The sequence below is a fragment of the Lepisma saccharinum genome, chromosome 29 (assembly GCF_977018435.1).
Source record: "Lepisma saccharinum chromosome 29, izLepSacc3.1, whole genome shotgun sequence".
NCBI classification, from domain to species: domain Eukaryota; kingdom Metazoa; phylum Arthropoda; class Insecta; order Zygentoma; family Lepismatidae; genus Lepisma; species Lepisma saccharinum.
Window position 1 is genome coordinate 47,386,131 of NC_139257.1, and position 20,673 is coordinate 47,406,803.

General features: G+C 37.5%; 1 protein-coding gene across 1 annotated transcript in view; it reads left to right on the top strand.

The window, feature by feature from the left end:
• Positions 1-20,673, top strand: part of nst (phosphoglucomutase 3-like protein nst) — a 30,042-nt gene that overhangs the window by 2,460 nt on the left and 6,909 nt on the right. Inside the window, exons 2-8 of the mRNA XM_083114953.1 lie at positions 5,835-5,905; positions 7,057-7,186; positions 9,073-9,168; positions 13,410-13,611; positions 16,782-16,931; positions 18,138-18,306; positions 19,574-19,686. Coding sequence (XP_082971079.1) covers positions 5,835-5,905; positions 7,057-7,186; positions 9,073-9,168; positions 13,410-13,611; positions 16,782-16,931; positions 18,138-18,306; positions 19,574-19,686 — 931 coding nt within the window. The remainder of the gene's footprint in view (positions 1-5,834; positions 5,906-7,056; positions 7,187-9,072; positions 9,169-13,409; positions 13,612-16,781; positions 16,932-18,137; positions 18,307-19,573; positions 19,687-20,673) is intronic.

Sequence of the window (20,673 nt, forward strand, 5' to 3'; positions counted from 1 at the left end):
GAACTTGGGCCCTCTTAGCATTAAAATAAGATTCCTAAATGCTTTCTACTACTGATCACGGCTTTGCAAGGTACCTCTAACATCTTATTTTACCAATAAATTGGTGTTTCTCGAAATGAGAACTGTGCTTAGTTTCAGGAAGGTTCCAATTTACTTCTACATTTATTCCCACTAGTCTAAGACACTTACTGTAGCTTCTATGAACAGAGAATGCCGTCTCCATGGGGAGCACACATGCTTGCATAAGGTAATTTTTAAGTGTTTGAATGTGTGTCGAACCCAGACTTAAATTAAAAGTATTTTATTATACCATGAAATTTTCGGATTGGTGAAAAAAGGCAAAGTGATTCTCTGTACTTTGCACCACGCCATGAAGGCATATAGGGGGTGTGGAGTTAGGGCCACACACTATCTTGATCACGGCCGAAGATGGGGGTGATGTGATCATCACCATGCCCCTGGCTGCCTTTACTCACCCAGTGTTTCCTCCAGGTACCTACTTTATAAGACACGGGGGTGGGAAAGATTCTGGTTCTCACCTGCTGGGGATCGAACCCGGGTCTCTCGCATGGTAGACAGATGCCCTAACGACTGAGCTACCGCAGCTTAAATTCTCAGACTGCATACACCAAATTTGGTCCTGGCAGAACTAAAGCATCACTGAAAACTTTGATTTTCAGTTGATCTGTGCTTTTTGAATGAACCTCTCCAATACCAGGTACTGCTGAAATATTCACTTTAGAGATAGAGAGACCTTCTATCCCTTCGGTCCTCAGTCTGAACTAGCACTACACTGAGACTCCGGATGTTCGGCTGTCGTCAATGTCTTCAGGTTTGGACCCGAACTGGAACTAGTAGTAGACTTCATTACTTTACAGTATTTTGTCCTTTTCATTTTTGAGTCGCTACATCTTATAAAGCTACCAATGGACACTGACTGATCACTAATCGACCGTATGAATTGTCACACTTAGCTCTGAAGTCTCATTAACCGATTCTGTTGTACAGATCAACCGGGAAATTGTAGTCGCGTATTTATATCCTCAATATATTCTAGAACGTTCCACAGATAAAACGATTCGTAAATATTGCCAGTAATTGGACTCCTCTTATTCAAGAACGTTCCCTCTCTCGCTTTCCAGACATTAAAAATTACAACAAATCGCCCTACGTGTGGTGCTACCTTTGCTGTGCATCTTCCAAATGCTGACAAGTCTCTATATAGTGCTCAAATTTTCTGCAACAACACCGAAAGCACAAGAAAAGTTTACGTGCAATATTATCAACAGGGTTATGGAACATTCTCCACCTTGTCATGATAAGTATTTCTCACCTTAAATTGTCGTCCCATTATTCAAGAAGACAAAACCTAATTTTATGCAATAAACTGAAAAAGAATCCTGAAAAGGAGGGGGGGGGGGCTTGAACCCCCTGATTCCCTCCTTGAATACGCACTATTAACAATAACAGTGTTACAGAACATTCTCAGTCTTGCCTTGATAATTATTTCTCCCCTTATATTATCATCACATTAATTTATTTCATACCGCAAGAAACAAAAACTTCATTTTATCTAGTGTAAACTGAAAACTTTTGGAGGGAGTTCGAGCCCCCTAAGTCCCTCACTTGGATATGTGCCTGTGTGTGCCCGTAAAGTCTATAGCCAAAGTGAGACCTGATAAATGCCACATATCTTGCTCCAAATATCCACCACCATCATTCTCCACACACTTCCCCAGAAGTTTTAATTCTGCTGCTCTAAATTTTCTGTAACTATCCAGGGCATTGGTTACAGTGGTTAGTGTATTCTGGAGATGATCAAGATACCAGATTTTCAGGACATATACCTTAGATTTCAAAATTTCGCAAGCACCAAAGCTCACAAAGTTGAGGTCAGGTGATCAGATCATTCCACGTGGTTTATTCCCCCAATACAACATCCAGAAAAGGTCATACAACAGATGACATATATATATATATATATATATATATATATATATATATATATATATATATATATATATATATATATAGAGAGAGAGAGAGAGAGAGAGAGAGAGAGAGAGAGAGAGAGAGTGGGGAGGGGGGGTTCATATACAAATTAAAAGCCTTGACTTGAGCTACCTTCAAGTTACAGGATTGCAGATATTAATGTTAATGGTCCCAAATGTTTAATGATTTTTGCAAGTTTTATAGGAGAATTTGAAGGTGTTTTAGAATACTGGAAACAACTGTGAATATAAGCTTGAAGCTGGGAGAAATTAATTAAAAGTGTCACCAAGTATTATTTACGAGGGAAATTTTGAATTATAAAGTAGCTTTCATGATCATTTACACTTTCGAGTCAGCAGCTATTCTTTGTTTATGGTTGTCTCATCTCATTGAGCCTCAAAGCAGGTTTCATATTCGAAACCAGATGTTACATGATTAGGTTTTGAAAGCACTAAAGGGTGTTATTTTAATGCTGGGAGCCCTAAGCCTGACCCACCTAACTAGATTGAAAACTACATCTCCTAGCAGAAAGGTATTATCCACAAGTGGATATATTTCAGATATTAACTCTTGGAGTAATGTAAGTTTTGTGCATAGGACATTTGTTGGTCTGTAGATAGAACATACACCAAGCTCTTTGTTCATGTAATTCAAATTCAAACTTAATGTTCCAATGCCTTCAGTATCCTTATTGTATGGACTATCTTTGTACAACATAACGTGAAAGAGAATTTTGAAATGAGAAATTTGGCCATATGATAGGAGAAGAGAGGGGATATGCCTTATTATTTCAAATATCTTATGTTCTGATGAATTGGATATTATAAACTAGGGGAAATTGAAGGATGTTATAACCCCCCCTCCATGATTTCAGGGATGCTAATCAGTGGCGACTCGTGGCTTTTTCGAAGTGTAGGAAGAAGTTATGGGAAACCGAGGAAGATTTGGAAAATGCATTCAATTACATCCACATGCAGGGTTTGTCCAATAAGTATCGGGACTGAAGTCATAAAAAGAAATTTATTGAAGATATATGTACAGTGTGTTAATATTCTTCAAAATATGACCCTCCTGCATCAATACACTGCTGCCAGTGCTTTTTTCACTCTTCATACGCCCCTGGAAGTCTGCAACCGCAAGGCTGTCCCGAAATGATGTCCTTCCAGGCTCCTTTTGATCCGAGTGAACAAAAAGAAGTTGGGGGTGCCATATTTGGACTGTAAGATGCTTGCGGCAGTGTTGCCACATTGTATTTGGCCAGTGCCTCCCTCACAATTAGCGACGTGTGACTGGGTGCATTGTCGTGATGCAGCAGCCAGGAATCTGCGATCTCCCTTCGGATGCGGTGGACCCTAATCTTCAAACATTCGAGCACTTCTGAATAAAATTTCCCATTCACTGTTTGTCCAGGAGGCACAAACTCCTTGTGCACCACACCTTTTGCGTCAAAAAAAGACCATGAGCATCGATTTCACTCTTGATTTGCTCATGCGGGCCTTTTTTGGTCGAGGAGAGGCGCTTGTATGCTACTCAGCACTTTGCCTTTTGGTCTCCGGATCGTTCTCAAAAATCCAGATTTCGTCACCAGTTATTACTCTGTCCAAAAGATTTGGATCGGTCTCCATCATTCCAACAGTTCACAACAAATCGTCACATGGTGTTTCTTCTGCTCGTCTGACAAAACCTTCAGCACCAACTTCGCGCACTCCTTCCGCATTTGCAAATCATCAGCCACAATTGAATGCACAGTGGATTTCAGTAAATTTAACTCCTGTTCTATCAAGCTAACACTTAACCGGCAATCACTGTTGAGAAGTTCTCGCACTTTGGCCACATTTTCAGCATTTCAGATCGATGTCGGACATCCAACGCATTGTTCGTCTTCCTGGCCATCTTTGAATTTCTTATGCCACTCAAAAATGCGTTCTGGGCGTGGCTTCATCCTTGTAAGCCTCACAGATCATATCAAAAGTCTCCGTAGCAGATTTGTTCAGTTTAACGCAAAATTTGAAGGCACAATGCTGCTCAATGGTTCTCTACATCTTGACTCTCGATGCAAGTACTAAACACACTTTCACTTCAGGCATGACCTACACACTCCAAAGGCTCGGAGGCAAATGAGCTGAGTCTCCTAGCTCACGTGACATCCCGCAACACCGATCCTACCCACAGAGACAGCCCTCCACCCCTCCCCATTGGCTGGACAAAATCAATCCCAATACTTATTGGACAAACCCTGTTATATTGCTTGTACTATCCTTTGTATTTAGAATGTTAGTTGCAGCCCCATGCTCAAGGTATGGCAAGGGGCCCTTGCTTCTCACTTTGAACTATGAAATATTTAAATGTGAACCCATAAGAACAGACGAAAATAACTGACGAAATTTCAGATCTTGCAAGAATTTCGATTTGCTTCCCCCTCCCTGTCGTCATGTGGATTGGCAATAATAATAAGTGCTGCTTAAACTCTGAAGTTATGCTAAATGTTTCTAAATTGTGCTAGGATTAATTATGTTTTTTTTCTAGAGTTTTGAACTTGCATTACTTATTCTTAACAGTTATGTAATAGTGTAAATTTTCCCACAAAATTGTTTGCAATGGCGCAACAAACAAAATGGGTTCAACATAGAACTTAAAAAGGTTTTAGAAAATTGTTTACCCCTAACTTTCTACCGATTCCCTACCATAAAAGCTCCTGACGTACTAAATCAGCCAAGATGAAGAAAATATAGATGGATCGTGGCATGGTTGTAAGAAAGCTTACTGCTGGGTCGATGGATACTCCCTTTCGTTTGTCAGCTGGTGAAGTAGAAATTATATTTGGACATATTTTTATTTCCTAGAACATATTCCTTTGAATTCGATTTCCCTCTCCCAGGGACTGGCGTTTGCAGATTATGCTAGATTTTACCATTATGTCACATGGAGGGTGCTAAGTGCCAACAAAAATCAAACTGTGCTTGGTTTAGTACCATTTTGCTGGGGTTGGCTTCGCTGATTGAGGAAACTATTGCTGGTTCCTCGCCCTGCGCAGATCTTCACAACCCCCCCTTCCCTTCACTGCTTCTTTCACTCCTCACCCATCTGTGTCTGTAGGATGACCACCGATGTTCCTCAGCAAGCCTCTGACATCCTTGAGCTTCTGCTGGAGGGAGGGACAGCAGGCAACTCTTGACAGTAGCTAATCTAGTCAATTACACGTACATTGTGCTCATAATTTTATAACGTGCATTAAACTCCTAAAAAGTAGAGAACTCGAAATAAGTATAAATGAACTGTAGGAAGTTCCTCTCTTCCTACATGGAGGAATCTCCCCTCATGCTAATGCACTGCATGTTGTATTAAAATATCTCTTGCCTTCTTCGTAGCATTATACCCCCCCCCCCCCTTTTGCTGGCCCATGTTTTATTTTTTGTTATTTTATTACCCCCTCCCCCACTATGCTAAACCTTATCTACAAAGGGAAGTAGCAAGTGGGGATATTATTTTGGACCGCACTGTACTTTTGGCTAATTGCAACAATGAGGATACGTGATGATGAAATTGAAGAGCAGGCACTCGCAAAGAACATATATGCCCACACTGGAACTCTTAACCTGAGTTCTTCAGTGGTGGAATTAAAAGTCAACCACTTAGCATGCTCAGCCACTAAGCTGGTGGCACTGATTGTGAAACTGAACTTTGGCAAATTTGGGGCAACATTTTGTATAAAACTTTATATCTTCTTTAATACTGTGAATAAGTAAGAAGTAAATAGCTCATCAGCATAAACTTTTATCAAAATGTATAGCATATAATCCACATTGCTGAATTTTTAATGTTGCTTTTTTTTTATTTTACAGAGCTGACACACTTGATCATGTCATGTATAGGATGGGTCTCTTAGCTGTGCTCCGATCTAAGTACAAAAAAGGTAAGAATTATTTTAATCTTTTGTGGTAGGGATATCTAGTTTTTCCCATTTTAATGATTCTTCCATGTAGATCTAGGGTATGATCTCTTCTTGGTACAGATCATACATTTTTTTTACAGACAGTATCAGCTGAATTGGATATGATTCACATACTTTAAATGCAAGGTGAATTGATTTAAATCGGGTGATTTTTTTAAAAAAACATGGATTTAAATTGCTTCATATAAATATTTTATAGATTAATGTACATGAGGATTTTGTAGATATAAGAATCACTTTTGGTGAATGTACATTAGTCTCTTAATCATTTAGTGGTTTGATTGTTTAATTGATTTGGTATTTTAAGTCCACTTTATGCACACTAAGGCTAATCGGCTACAGTTTAAAGTGGGATCCGAACCACTATGTGCCATCACCGGGTGAACCGGGACCTCTTGATTAGAAGGCTACAACGCTACCACTGCACCATCAGGAGGCCCTAATCATCTAGTGGTGTTTATTAGGCTGTAAGAATGGAAAAGAAAGGAAACAAAATATATGTTCTGATGAGGTGCTCATACGAAGTGAAATGTAATATGTCTACTGTAAACACACTTACATTTCTCTTGATTTAAAATTCAGCAAAAATCGCAAACATTTTGTGTAAAACAAATGCACAAAATACTAATCATGTTAAACCTTAAATAGTGTCATTATCATTAAACTTGCAACTATCATTAAAAGAATTGCCTAAATTCAGCTACAAAAACTATAAAAATATTTTAAGTTACAATTATGTAGTACATCCAGAATGTTTTATTTTCACTGGAAGAAAAGTTACTGAAATTATCATGGTTTCATTAACACACTCAACAAACATTTCAATAGTAGATTCATATATACAGTATCAGAAACAGAAAAATGTATATTTACATATATTTTTTATCTGCTTTAACCAAACTGTTTCACAGGGCTGTTTACTAGAAAAGCCTTTTTATAAAAAATATATATATGTATGTATGGTGCCAAAAACCGTACAAGCTATTTTAAGCATGTTTTATTTTAAATTTCAAAAATCGATTTAATTTTTTTATAAAAAAAATCATGATTGTTATCCACCCTTTTTAACAGTGAGTGAACAATGTTTACAGATATTGCTATTGACCTTTCAGCTACCATTGGTGTAATGATCACTGCTTCTCATAATCCGGAAGCAGACAACGGGGTGAAGCTAGTCGACCCTAAGGGAGAGATGCTAGACGAGTCATGGGAAAAGCTAGCGACAGATTTAGCTAATGCAGAGTATGTACTACCTTATTTATAAATTAACTATTTAAGTATTCCAGAGTGTAAATTTCCATGGAGCAACAAACAGAAATGTACAGTGATAGAGCTGCAAACCTCTTGTGCCACCAAGCCATTTCAGAGAGCTAATGTGATTTCATATCCAATGCCTGGGTTCCCACTCATAACAAAATTCACTGAATTTTCTGATTATTCATATTAATTTTAAAATGAGTTTTCTGACCATTCTGTGGTGCTTTAACATGCTAATAACCAAGTTTTAAATATTAATGCTTTGCTAATCAAGAGAATTCAACATAGTTCAATAAGTATGAGCAAAAATAACCAGGAAGCTGGTTGAAGAAAAATGGAAATTACTGTCATTCCCAATACCTGGCAAGCACTGAAAAGAATTGATTTCCCTGACTTTCCAGGCTCATCCATGGATATATTTTCAAAATACACTGATCTTTTCACCCATGTGTTAATTTCCATTACTTTTCCAGAATTTCAAGGTCAGTGTACATCAGCTTAGACTTATTTTCAAAAACCAATTGACTGACAATCTCGTGTATTCCATGTCCATAAGAAGCCATTTTAGGAATGCATCTACTGTATAGGTTGATCCATAAGTATAGAAACACTTATTTAAAACAAATATGGATGCTGAAACATGAATTAAACATACTAAGTGCATGCTAGTGTTTCGTGTGTAACATTTCACACACAATATGTAAGGTCCTAGACATGAGATTGGATTAAAATATTTGTGTATTTTGTTGTGTATACTAACAAATAAAAAAAATGTGAGTATGATGGCGTAGCCTGCTTGCTTTAGGATTAAAATTACACAAAAGTGAATCATACCAACGTGCTTCTCTTGAAATTTTAGTCCATTTTCATGTTCCTCAATCCCACCTTTCCAGTTTTTCAATCCAAGATGGCTGCCATGTTTGTCACATACCCTATCTCCTAGTTTTTCCCCTTCCCTGTATTATGTATTGGTATGTTTTATTTGTTTTTCATGTTAAGGAGTCTATTTGCAATCTGGTCACCAAAGTTTTAAGGTTTGAGTCCTCACATGGACATAGGTGTTCTTTGGGTGTCCCTTTGTGAATTTCACTCATCCTCATCATCGTGATTAGTCAAATGTGGCAGAAAGCAACGTAAAAATAACAGAAATAACCTTAGCTCTTTAAAAAATTTTGCTAGGAAGAAAATAATGTGGTTCTGCATTCGTATGAAGTTTCTGCCATCGCAGTAACAAGGAAAAATGTTTCTTGTCGGAAGGTAGGTTTTGAGTAGCTGAAGTTACATACAGATCACAATTTTGTGCACAGTAAGTTGCAAAATATCATAAATTTGCCTTTTCATGCAATTTTTTTGTTTCTCATTCATTTCACCACTTGTGTGATGAAAAATATTGCGGAAATCTGGAATTGTATGAAGATTTGTCCAAAGTTCTTGAAAATATCTTCATTCATGGATCCATGAATCATTTCTCATATGCAAGTATTCTTACTTTGTTTTTTCAGTTGGCCATTAATGTTGTAAAGAAGGAATAAAATGCTACAAGTTTCTTGCTGGATGTTACAAGATTATTTTCATAACTTTGTTTTTCTTTTTAGTTTTTTTTTCTAATTAACAAAACTCTTTGAAGTCCAAAGCAGTTATATCTTGATTAAGTTGAAAATTTTGTCACTGCAAATAAACATGGATTCAAAATTATTACAGTTTTGAAAAGTTGAATTTTGGGAAATACAACACTGACAAGTCGGAGATATAACACCAATTTTTGAAAGCATTATGTTGAAAAGTATTGGGGTCATTATGTAAAAGGGATGAATATTAGAAGTGAGATTTTTACATTTGTGAAAGTTAAAATTGCTTTTCTTTTTGTCTAGGGATGATTGCCTGGAAGATGCTTTGAAGACTCTCATTGCGTCTGTGAACATTGACATGTCGGAATCAGCTTCTGTTTTGCTCGGAAGAGATTCAAGGTAGGACATCAAGAAATTGAGCAAAAGGTCTCAGTCAATTAGTTTATTTCTAGGAAGCGTATTTTGAAGAAATGAATGCTCACATCACTTCTGCATGTTATTAGTAGAGGCATGCATATTTCGTTTTTGATGAGAAAACTAAATTTCAAAAAACACATTGTAGTGTTAATTTTTCATGTTTTTGAAAGATGTGAGATGCATTTTTTGACCATGTTTTGTCACAAAATAATGTGAAATGCAAAAACCGAAATTAACTCTTAAACACGAAATTTAGGGTTTATTCACAGACGCGACACCTTCTGATATCTGAATTATCCTGAGAGTTATGTAATTCCTGGAAAATTGATTAATTCTGCTGTTAATATTGGAGAAGCAAAAATGGAGTCCTTTACACAGAAATAAACTTAATACTCTGATAACTACATAAATGGGCTATTAGAAGTAAAATGTTAATTCTATCTAATAAGTGTAGTTTTTAAATCAAATTTAGGATTATATTCACAATTTTAAAACCAAAATGTCTTTTCATATACCACTTTTCATCCAATTTTTCACCACTATAACACCGATATTTTATTTACCGCTTTTGAACCCAAACTTGACTCAGTTTTTATACCAAAATTTTGCTTTTTTTTTTTACCAAAAATATTTGCCTCTTGTTATTAGTTAATAATGCTAGGTGATGCCAATGATGGGATAGAATGAGCTGACTTTGGAATGGAAAATTAATTCCAGTGAACTCCTTTTAATTCAAACTCCAAGGGAACATGATGTGTTCTGTGGTATCCCACACTCTTTAGCAACGTCACTTCTGTTCCTCACACCAGGCCTCTATGATGGAGCAGTGGTTGTGTCGTCGCCTTGTAATCAAGGGGTCCGAGGTTCGATACCCGGTGGAGGCACATAGTGGTTCAGATCCCACTTTAAATTGTAGGTCCAGTCCCGATTAGCCTTACTGTGCATAAAGTGGACTTAAAACGCCAACTCAATCAATCAATCAATATTCTTCACACCTCATTCCACTTCTCTTAGAACTTCTGCTTTTTATCTAATATATATGCACCATAATTTGCCATTGCGAACAATGCACCCTGAGGGCAGATAAGACTTTCACAAATCATTGCTTAGGATGAACCTTTGCACCCCAAAAGAGTGGGAAATTTCATATTATTGATCATAGGGTGAATACCAGCAATCAGAATCTTTCTCTTCCCTATGGCTGTCTCTGGATATTTGTCTACGAATTACCCAAATGAAAGGATCGAAAATTCAAATTATATATTAATTTTTAACATTGATTTCAATAGGAATTTCAAGGGAAATAAATTCTGTTCGAATTTTTGAATAATTTGAATTATATACTGGTAATGTGCTGATTGCTCACAATTAAATACAAACTAAAGGTTAAAAAGATTAAAAATCAGTAACTTACATGTGTGAGCAGAGATTTATCAAACTACGTTTCGAAGGTTATACTACCTCCTTCTTCAGGTTGAAACGATGTTTTCAGACACCCGACATGGTGCCTCATCGAGAAAGTGATAGTTGAGGATTTAGGTTAAAATGGTATAGGAAAGACACTTTCTAAAAAAAAAAGAATGTAAAATACACATACTAAAACCACGCAATACTAAAAAAAAAAAAACAACAACAACACAAGAACGTTCAAAGCTGATGACGACGAACTGCCGATCGGTGCTCTAGGTAGGCGAATGCACGGTGCCAGCTCATACCTGGAGAAGGAAAACTCCTCCCCCCCCCCCCCCGGTCTATCCTCAACCGGGGCTCGTGAGTCACCAATCCAAGGAGAATTCAATTTCCACCTCGGCGGCTTTCCTAACCTCAGGGGTAACATGGAAGCCCATCTCGTCTCTACTCCCGGCAGCTTTATCCCATTTTTTAAAAAAGTTTATCCAGTCGTCTTCCAAATTCACATCATCCCTATTGAGTTTATTCCTATTATCCGCACATATATAGGCTGCCTCATACACATTCCTGTCCAATTTATTGTTGATCTTCCTAATGACTTCTCTTTTGGCGATCTTATGCTGGTTAACTAATACGTGTTCAGATAATCCTGTCTTGGGTATACCTTCCTTTACATCCTTATCGTGCTCGCCCCACCTAATTTGCATACTCCTCCCGGTCTGTCCCATGTATTCCCTTTCCGCATTCACATACTATCCTGTACACTCCCTTTTGCTCTTCAGGGTTATCGCACCTATCTCCCCTCCCTTTCTTATAAGACGTGAAGTGTTTTTCAATGCTCCGAGGTGCTCTCACCCCACATTTTATCCCGTATCCCCTTACGGATTTTTCAATTTTCTCGGAAACACCTTTAAAATATGGAATCCCGACAAAATACGTGTTCTTTTCACCGTTTCCTACCTCCGTTTTATCTTCATCTTTATCATTTTGTGATATTTCTTGTTTAACAATCTAGTTTGCTTTCCTAGCTACCAATTGTCAGGCGAGCTGTATCTCCATAAGAGATCCCAACATTAAAATAGAACTAAGTTTAATGTTTTTCTTAACTTTTACATTTGCGCCGAAAGGCTGTGCAATGACGAAAAAGAGAAAGAAAAAGAAGATGAATGGATAAAGAAGGTGGGTATAAAGAATGGGTATACTATCCGTGACGTGGAGAAAGTAGCTAGGAAAGCAAAAAAGATTGTTAGACAAGAAATATCACAAAATGATGAAGATGAAGATAAAACGGAGGTAGGAAACGGTGAAAAGAACACGTATTTTGTCGGGATTCCATATTTTAAAGGTGTTTCCGAGAAAATGTGGGGTGAGAGCACCTCGGAGCATCGAAAAACATTTCACGTCTTATAAGAAAGGGAGGGGAGATAGGTGCGATAACCCTGAAGAGCAAAAGGGTGTATACAGGATAGTATGTGAATGCGGAAAGGAATACGTGGGACAGACCGGGAGGAGTATGCAAATTAGGTGGGGTGAGCACGATAAAGATGTAAAGGAAGGTATACCCAAGACAGGATTATCTGAACATGTATTAGTTAACCAGCATAAGATCGCCAAAAGAGAAGTCATTAGGAAGATCAACAATAAATTGGACAGGAATGTGTATGAGGCAGCCTATATATGTGCGGATAATAGGAATAAACTCAATAGGGATGATGGGAATTTGGAAAACTGCTGGATAAACTTTTTTGAAAAATGGGATAAAGCTGCCGGGAGTAGAGACGAGATGGGCTTCCATGTTACCCCTGAGGTTAGGAAAGCCGCCGAGGTGGAAATTGAATTCTCCTTGGATTGGTGACTCACGAGCCCCGGTTGAGGATAGACCGGGGGGGGGGGGGGGGATTTTCCTTCTCCAGGTATGAGCTGGCACCGTGCATTCACCTACCTCGAGCACCGATCGGCAGTTCGCCGTCATCAGCTTTGAACGTTCTTGTGTTGTTGTTTTTTTTTTTTAGTATTGCACGGTTTTAGTATGTGTATTTTACATTCTTTTTTTTATTTTTAGAAAGTGTCTTTCCTATACCATTTTAACCTAAATCCTCAACTATCACTTTCTCGATGAGGCACCATGTCGGATGTCTGAAAACATCGTTTTAACCTGAAGAAGGAGGTAGTATAACCTTCGAAACGTATTCATGGTGGTTGCGGTAAACGCGGTTTAAAATTACTTACGTGAAATTTAGAAGATTTCGTACTTCCGCGTTGCACAAATTAACGGTTCAATCCTATTAATTTTGAAGATCCACTGTCTTCATTCACAAAAGGGTACGGCGTTTGAAGCGCTTAAATTAATAGGATTGAACCGTTAATTTGTGCAACGCGGAAGTACGAAATCTTCTAAATTTCACGTAAGTAACTTCGAAAGGAAGAAGGAGGTAGTATAACCTTCGAAACGTAGTTTGATAAATCTCTGCTCACACACGTAAGTTACTGATTTTTAATCTTTTAACCTTTAGTTTGTAATTTGAATTATCCTAGTTTGAATTGAAAAGAGTCCACTCTATAATACGAGTATTTAGAAAAGCCAGTAAACATCAGCTCTTCAAATAAATGAGAAATCAAATTGGTATAGTGTATTTCTTAGTTTTATATGACACTAGCCAACTATTAAAATTTATTTACCAATGGCAGTTGTCTTTTACCATGAAGGAGCACTTCCTGTATATACATTTCAAAATGTGAATAGTTTTCAGGAATACATGAAGCTCATGTGATGTAATGAGTTCACCAGTTAGTGGATATTTTTTTGTTTTCAGACCAAGCAGTCCCTCGTTGGCCCAGGCTGTGCTAGATGGCATTAGTGTGCTCGAAGGCAAGGTGTCAGACTTTGGCATTGTGACAACTCCCATGCTGCACTATTTTGTAGTGTGCAGGAACACTGCTGGGGAGTATGGGGAGCCTACCGAAGAAGGGTACTACATCAAGCTGACTGGAGCATTCAAAAAACTGAGGGGAGAGGTAGGTTATTTGTAACTTGAAATTTAACCCCTTGCCTGTCTAATTTTGTGACAAGATGCTTTCCCGTTCTGTGTGGTTTTTTTCTGATTTGTGTAGTAATATTTTTTAGTAGCTACTGCTTCAGCACAATATATCCGAGTATCATTGTTCATACGTCTTTCTCTTCAGAATAGAACAGGCTTTCAAATGGTACCACACACTTGTGTACATCAAGTATGAGGAAAGGGAAATCTGGGATAATTTGGGAAATTTCCCTCCACAAAATCCCTTTTGGTAACTTAGGGGCTCTCTGGACCGGCCCTGGATATAGGTACCCGATTGTAATCTACCTTGAAAAATACTATGGTCTATACATAATACGTCCGCCAAGTTTCATTGCAATATCTTCAATAAGTATGACAATACTATTAGATACTAATAGAAACTCACAAACTCAAAAACCAACAATAAATTACCAACAGTTCAAGTAACGCAACACCAAAAAAAAATGTTCATAAATCAACTGACTAAATGTGGCACACAAACTAAGTCACGTTTGCACTTTGTCAGCATAACACAAAAACAATTTACTTTCCTCTGAACTACTACTTCTTCTTTTTCTTCTTTTTTGTCAACACTGAAAATCCTGACTGAATAAAAGGTCGTTGTTTCTTCAATAGCAAAACATATGTTTTACCAACAAAAAATGTATTATTCTGTTCAACACAGGTTACTTCAGTCATAGATGTTCGTGGGTGTAATATTGCGCCCAACACAGAATAAGCTATAGTGTCCAAGGTCACAATATTACGCCGAACACAGGGAAGGGGTTAGTGAACTGAATGTTTAAATCAGTAAATCCCTACCTTGAAAATCAACATTTTTAAACGTCACCTCATTTAATTCATTAGGAAACTACCTGCACAAAATTTGTGCACAGAGTTAATTGCGGTTAGTTTTACAAACTGTACAAGCCAAACAAGGAGCAAAGTCAACTTCCCTTCCACAAATTACACCCTGGAACCTGCACTCTTGCAAACGAATGAGTCTCTGCCAGTGGGATTTGACATTTTTATCCTGTCAAGTAAGTGTTTGTGATTGTCTCATTATTAATCTCATCTAATCATCATGCATACTTATCAGGATTAGCCAAAAGTGGCAGAAAAGCATCATAAAATAAACAATTACAATGACTACAAGCTGTACTAATCCCATAAACAGATAAAAGTGACATGCACACACAAATGAAAAACTCCAAACATCTTGCCTGAGACAAGAAATATAGTATGTGAAAAATACAAGTACTGATAGATTGGGTATTTTCATATTTTCAAATAGCTTTGTGTGTAACCTATAACACTTCAGATGAATTAATTTATACATTTATATATGTACCATGAGCCATCCCCCATGGTGGAGTGGTTAGCACATCACGCTACGATGCCAGGGGTCCTGAGTTCGAGTTTATTGTAATTTTGGCATAAGGTTTACCCTTAGACCCCTTTCAATGTACTCCTCAGTGGATTTGTATGATAGTATATCTTGGAATGTTTATGAGCTCTCATTTCATTGTCACATATAGCTTACAACAGGAAAGAAACTCACCACTACAGAGAATTTGTGTAACTTGCACAATTATTATTACATACATTTTAAGGTTTAACATTTACTGTTTTGCACCATTGGTCATATTGCTACTGACTCTGTCATTCTGAGAGAACCCTCCTTTCTTTTTTCTCCTTGATCTGTCATAAATGATACATATATACAAGGCCATTAAAGATTTACTGCTGTATTGGCTGCATGTTTTTGCTATGGTCTCTTTTGGAACGTATAGATTACAATATGTGTTTTAACTACATGGAGACGAGATGTTTGAGCAAATACTCATTATTGTGCTTAAAAGTTAAAAGTGCTTGGAAGCACTTGCACTTTTGATAAATTTGGTTTCTTTCAATCTATGTTTATTGTATTCAAATAAATGTTTGATTTTTGTTTATCTTTAATATGTTGTTTATTCATAATTGTGAAAAGAGATGCAGTAGTATGTAAATACGGAGAAACTAGTACTCACCTCATCCGCGAAACTGTTTTTGCTTCTTTGTTCTATTAATTTCAGTGGCCACTGCCACCATCCTCGGAACTTGCTGTACTGTTGCTTGGCGTACGTCTTTTGTTTGTAGATCTCCGGCTGGTGCTAGGTTCGCTGTTGTTAACTGGACATCTGCGTCCATGTTGTCTGCTATTTCCCGGTGTGCATTAAGTGCATTATGGCATGTGTTTCCTTGATTTTTTGCATCTGTTAGGTGCTGTTGGATGCAAAAAAATCCCAACCCATTACTGGTCTTGCCAAACACATCAAATACCATAGCCATAAAATTCAAAAGGTACATGTCAAACACACTGCCCACCACTCGTAGACACCAAAATCAAGGAAACGCATGCCATAATGCACTTTCTACACGAGCTAAATATCGATAGAGGACAGGCACACCACACTTGGATTCCCCCTACTACAACAGTTAACACCGGGAAATAGCAGACGACATGGACACACAGACGTACAGTTAACAACAGCGCACCTAGCGGCAGCTGGAAAACTACAAACAAAAGACGCACGCCAAGCAACAGTACAGCAAGTTCCAACGAGGATGGTGGCAGCGGCCACTGAAATTAATAGAACGAAGAAGAAAAAACAGTTTTGCGGATAAAGTGAGTACTAGTTTCTATGTATTTATCTAGTTTATGTTCATGAATTCTTGTGCAGATGTTCATCTTGGTTAGTCCTATGTATTATTTACCACAAAATGATCAATTGAACTCAATGTAAGAGAGTCATTTGCCATCTTAGAAATATCAGAAAACTCAAATGAACATGCATGCCCTTTAGATAAAGGATGGCATTTATTATTGAGAAGAACTACTAACAAGAAATACGGTGTTTCTGTGTGGAAATCAGATAAACAAATGACAGCTATATCACAATAAAAAAATAGCCAGCAAGAAGTAGCCATGTTTATTCTTATTTTAACTCCTGAAGAAGCCACATGAAGTGGCGTAAGCTTGACTAGAATAAGTTAGTCCATGCCAAAACAGTACCATTTTAACTTCAGGTACTTAGGAAACGGTGGCATGTCGTGTAAGTTATACTTTATCCAATTCCTTTACATGTGGTCCTTTCATCTTTACAGAGGAAAGACAAGCAGAAATATGTTCCAAAGGTTCTCTTCGATGGAGCGAATGGAGTCGGTGCTTTGAAGATGAAGCTTATGAATGAATACCTTGGAGACAACTTACATGTGGAATTCTTCAATAGTGGGGATGGTGTTCTAAATTATATGGTAATTTCTTCCTTAGGTAATTTCTGGAGATTTGAAGACTTGTTTTGCTACATTTTATCACAGGCCACTAGACCAATGCTTTTTATGCTGTAGTTTGTAAGAGGCTGAACTGATATTGATTTTTAACTGTAATTTTATAAATTTTGATACAGATAGCCTGATAGTATCCTATTGCTAGACAAAATTTTAAATGTTCAGTGTGTGCTAATATTCAATTATTTTTCAACTAAAAAATACATATTCAGGGTTCCCACTACCTTGGGAATCCTAGAAAAGTTGATTTAAAGAGATTTTTAAATACCCTTCCTCCCACTAGCTTCTTGATTGGAGGTATTTTATTTTTGTTCCTTCATTTTCAGGTTTATTACATATACAGGGTGATTCAGAAGTTCCTTAACACTCCCTATAGAATGTGAGGAGTTAGGCTGGGTACAAATGGTCATGACAGAAACAGGTTAGGCCTAGGGGAAACCATATTGGCATGTTCCATGCGGACGTCCACCATATTGAATTGAATTCATTTTTTTTTAAACTGAAAGGGGGTGATGCGATATTTCAAATGAGGCTAGAATTTCAAGAGAAATGCAATGGTGAAGGTTTTTTCAACCTATCTGTAATCAGGAAAAAGTTATGACTTCATGATTGTAACAAATGCCTCGCGTGAGAAAACACTACCAGAATGCTCCTAATGTGTTGGTGGAAGTTCTGGGACATCTTGATTGTCAGCTGTTGTTGAACTTTTGGAGTAATTGTGCAACTGCCACATGTGACACTGGATCTCTTTGAGGGTGTCTTTGATTGAAATCATTTGCAATGGCATGTGAACTTCTCTCCCAAGACAGCAGTATGATCTCGATGCGTTCCAAATGTGTTAGGAGCATTCTGACACTGTTTTCTCACACCAGTGCTCAAAGTGGTGGAAGTTCCTTGATGGGAATGCTTGGTCGAGTTAACATGGAGACAATGAAACTCCGTTTCCCCCCTCCCCCAGCACACACATTTCCAGCCTTACATGGTAACAGATGCTGCAAGTATCTTGTCAGTGACATTGCATTCACTAGCTAAAGAAGAACTGGTTATACTGAGAGCTGTATATTGTTTTATGATTATGCATAACTTAACCTTTCATCTGTGTAATTCAAATTATGTGTCCCTGAATTTGATTAACAAAAAGCTTGTAATAATTGTTGTGTTTGTGTCTTCCAGTGTGGTGCTGATTATGTGAAGGTGTCACAGAAACCTCCCCTGAATGTGCCTGTCGAGACTGGAGTGCATTGTGTGTCTGTGGACGGAGACGCTGATCGCATCATTTACTCCTACGTGGACAAGAACAATAAGTTCCATATCATGGATGGGGATAGGATAGCAACATTAGGTACGCCAAATTAAAGCTTAATTACACCTGTATACATATTTTCATGTTGATGTATTAAACGTTAAAGCATTAATAAGTTTTGCTAGAATAATTGCATATCTTTTGATATTCAGCAGCTTGAAATTATGAATAGCGTATTATATTTCACCCTTAGAATATCAATCTATCAGAGTATTGCTCCATAATATTCAACCCATTTTTGATCGAAACGTATGATTAGCATCAAATATTATGAAAGGTTTCTGACATGGAATTTTTCCTGTGGTGTTGGAAAATAAATTTCTTTCCTATTTATATTTTAGATTTAAACTGTTTAAATTATTTTATAGTTATGACAACCTATTGAACAAGTTAAATGTTAAATTAGAAGAAAGAGAAATGATAAAATTCATTGAGAAAATTTTAGAAGGTTACTACTCTGTCCCTACGCTTTTATCGAAAGAGCTACGCCATATCGAGTACGCACTAAAGGGTCTTTATTGACAACATCTACAGATTATAAATATAATGAGTTTCTAAACTCCATAGTCAGTAGTTATAATAATTTCCAACGAGCCTAAAGATCAATTGTATTTTAATCAGTCACCAGGCCTATTTTAATGACTTATCATGTATACTTTAATGTATATATCATTTATATTTTATTGTACCTCTTATTGTATTTAGTATTTCTTTTGTACAGTCACATCTTTATCATTCAATCTTGTATTATAAATGTATGACTTTTATGTATTTACATGTATACGTACTGCTGTACTAAGGCCAGCCAGCTGTTTTTCAGCAGGATAATACTAGCATAAATAAATAACACCTTTTAAAAGTAAAAAGGAGAGAGAAGGGTAAGCCAAGAGTAAATGAAGATGGTTCCACCGAAGTTCTTGCCTTCTGTGCCAGCAGTCCTGGTTTGAAACTGGAAACCCCAACATTTCAGTATTCACCCAGCAACATAAGGGCAAGTGGGGAAAGACATCAAAGCAAGCCCTTAGCCCTTTACCCTTCACTCCATTTAACCAATTACAATTTACTTTTCATCGTCTGACCCAACTGCATGGCGTCTTAACACTTTTCCCCTTAGAAAGGCTTCATTCTATTCTGTTAAACCAGAAAGAAAAGAAGGCTCTACAACAATTATTATATTAGGAGTTGATAATATTTATATAATAACTATTTTTTTAAAAAAAAAGCAACGATAATATAATGTGAAACTGAACGTTGACATGATATACACCATTTTTATTTTTTTGCATTTTTGTATTTTGCTTTGTAGTGGCTGAGTATCTCATGGAGCTTGTGACCAAAAGTGGATTGAGTCTAAATTTGGGTATAGTCCAAACTGCATATGCCAATGGAAATTCCACAAATTACATATCCAAGACTTTGGTGAGTGCAAGGTTTTCTCATATCTCTCCCTCCCGCTTTTAAACAAAACAAAAATCGTTAAAAATGTATTACATTTTGACAAAGCCATGTCATTGTGTCAAGTGCTCTATTTCCTGATGAAACCAACAAAACATTCATGCACAGTGGCGGCGATTGGGTTCCAAAACAGGGGGGGAACAGTTTACTTTCCCTTGATACATAAGGTTTAGCATAGTGCAGAAGGAAGTGCCCCCCTCGCACCCCCTAATCTCTGCCACTGTTCATGCACAAATATGTAATAATTCCGTGTAACCTTTGCGAAAGAAAAACAACTTACGATTGAAACTCTCTCATCATTCACAGAAGCCTGTTGATGATCAACCAGTCACTGACATTGATAAGGTAATGGTGTGGATATGAGAGGGAATGGAGGAGACAATTGTAAAGGAAATTTGAAATAGTAAGGTAATGTGTATAGAGCATTCTGAAAAGAATATGGGCCCGTTCCGAAAGTCGCACGAGATTAACGCGTTAAACGACTTATGGTAACTGGCTGTTCCATAAGTGCTTCCGTGCATTTTGTGAGTTTCATTATGCTGTCCCAAAAGTCGCATTCCGTGCATTTCGTGCAAGAACGAGATTCACCAAACGCACGGGCTAGAAGGCTGCTTTGTTCGGTGAGAATCGTCTGCTGCCTACAGACAATGCACATACTGTTGGATTCAAACTGCACTAGTTCGGAAAATGTATTATAATTTTAAGAGAGACCGATATGAAGCAACATGCACAAGATGAGTATTCCTTGACCGTTCTAGGAATGTGATTAAAATGAATAACAGTGTCCACAGTAGAGTTTATTTTTACCATAAGGACATTCCTTCCGCTGACACCATGTGGAAACTTTCTCTAAACAAAACGCTGCGCCTGCACTTTCGCCTACCGTGTCCCATAAGTCTGTAAAATAACTGGTTTCACCAGATTCACGGGCCCAGTTATTTTCGTTGTATG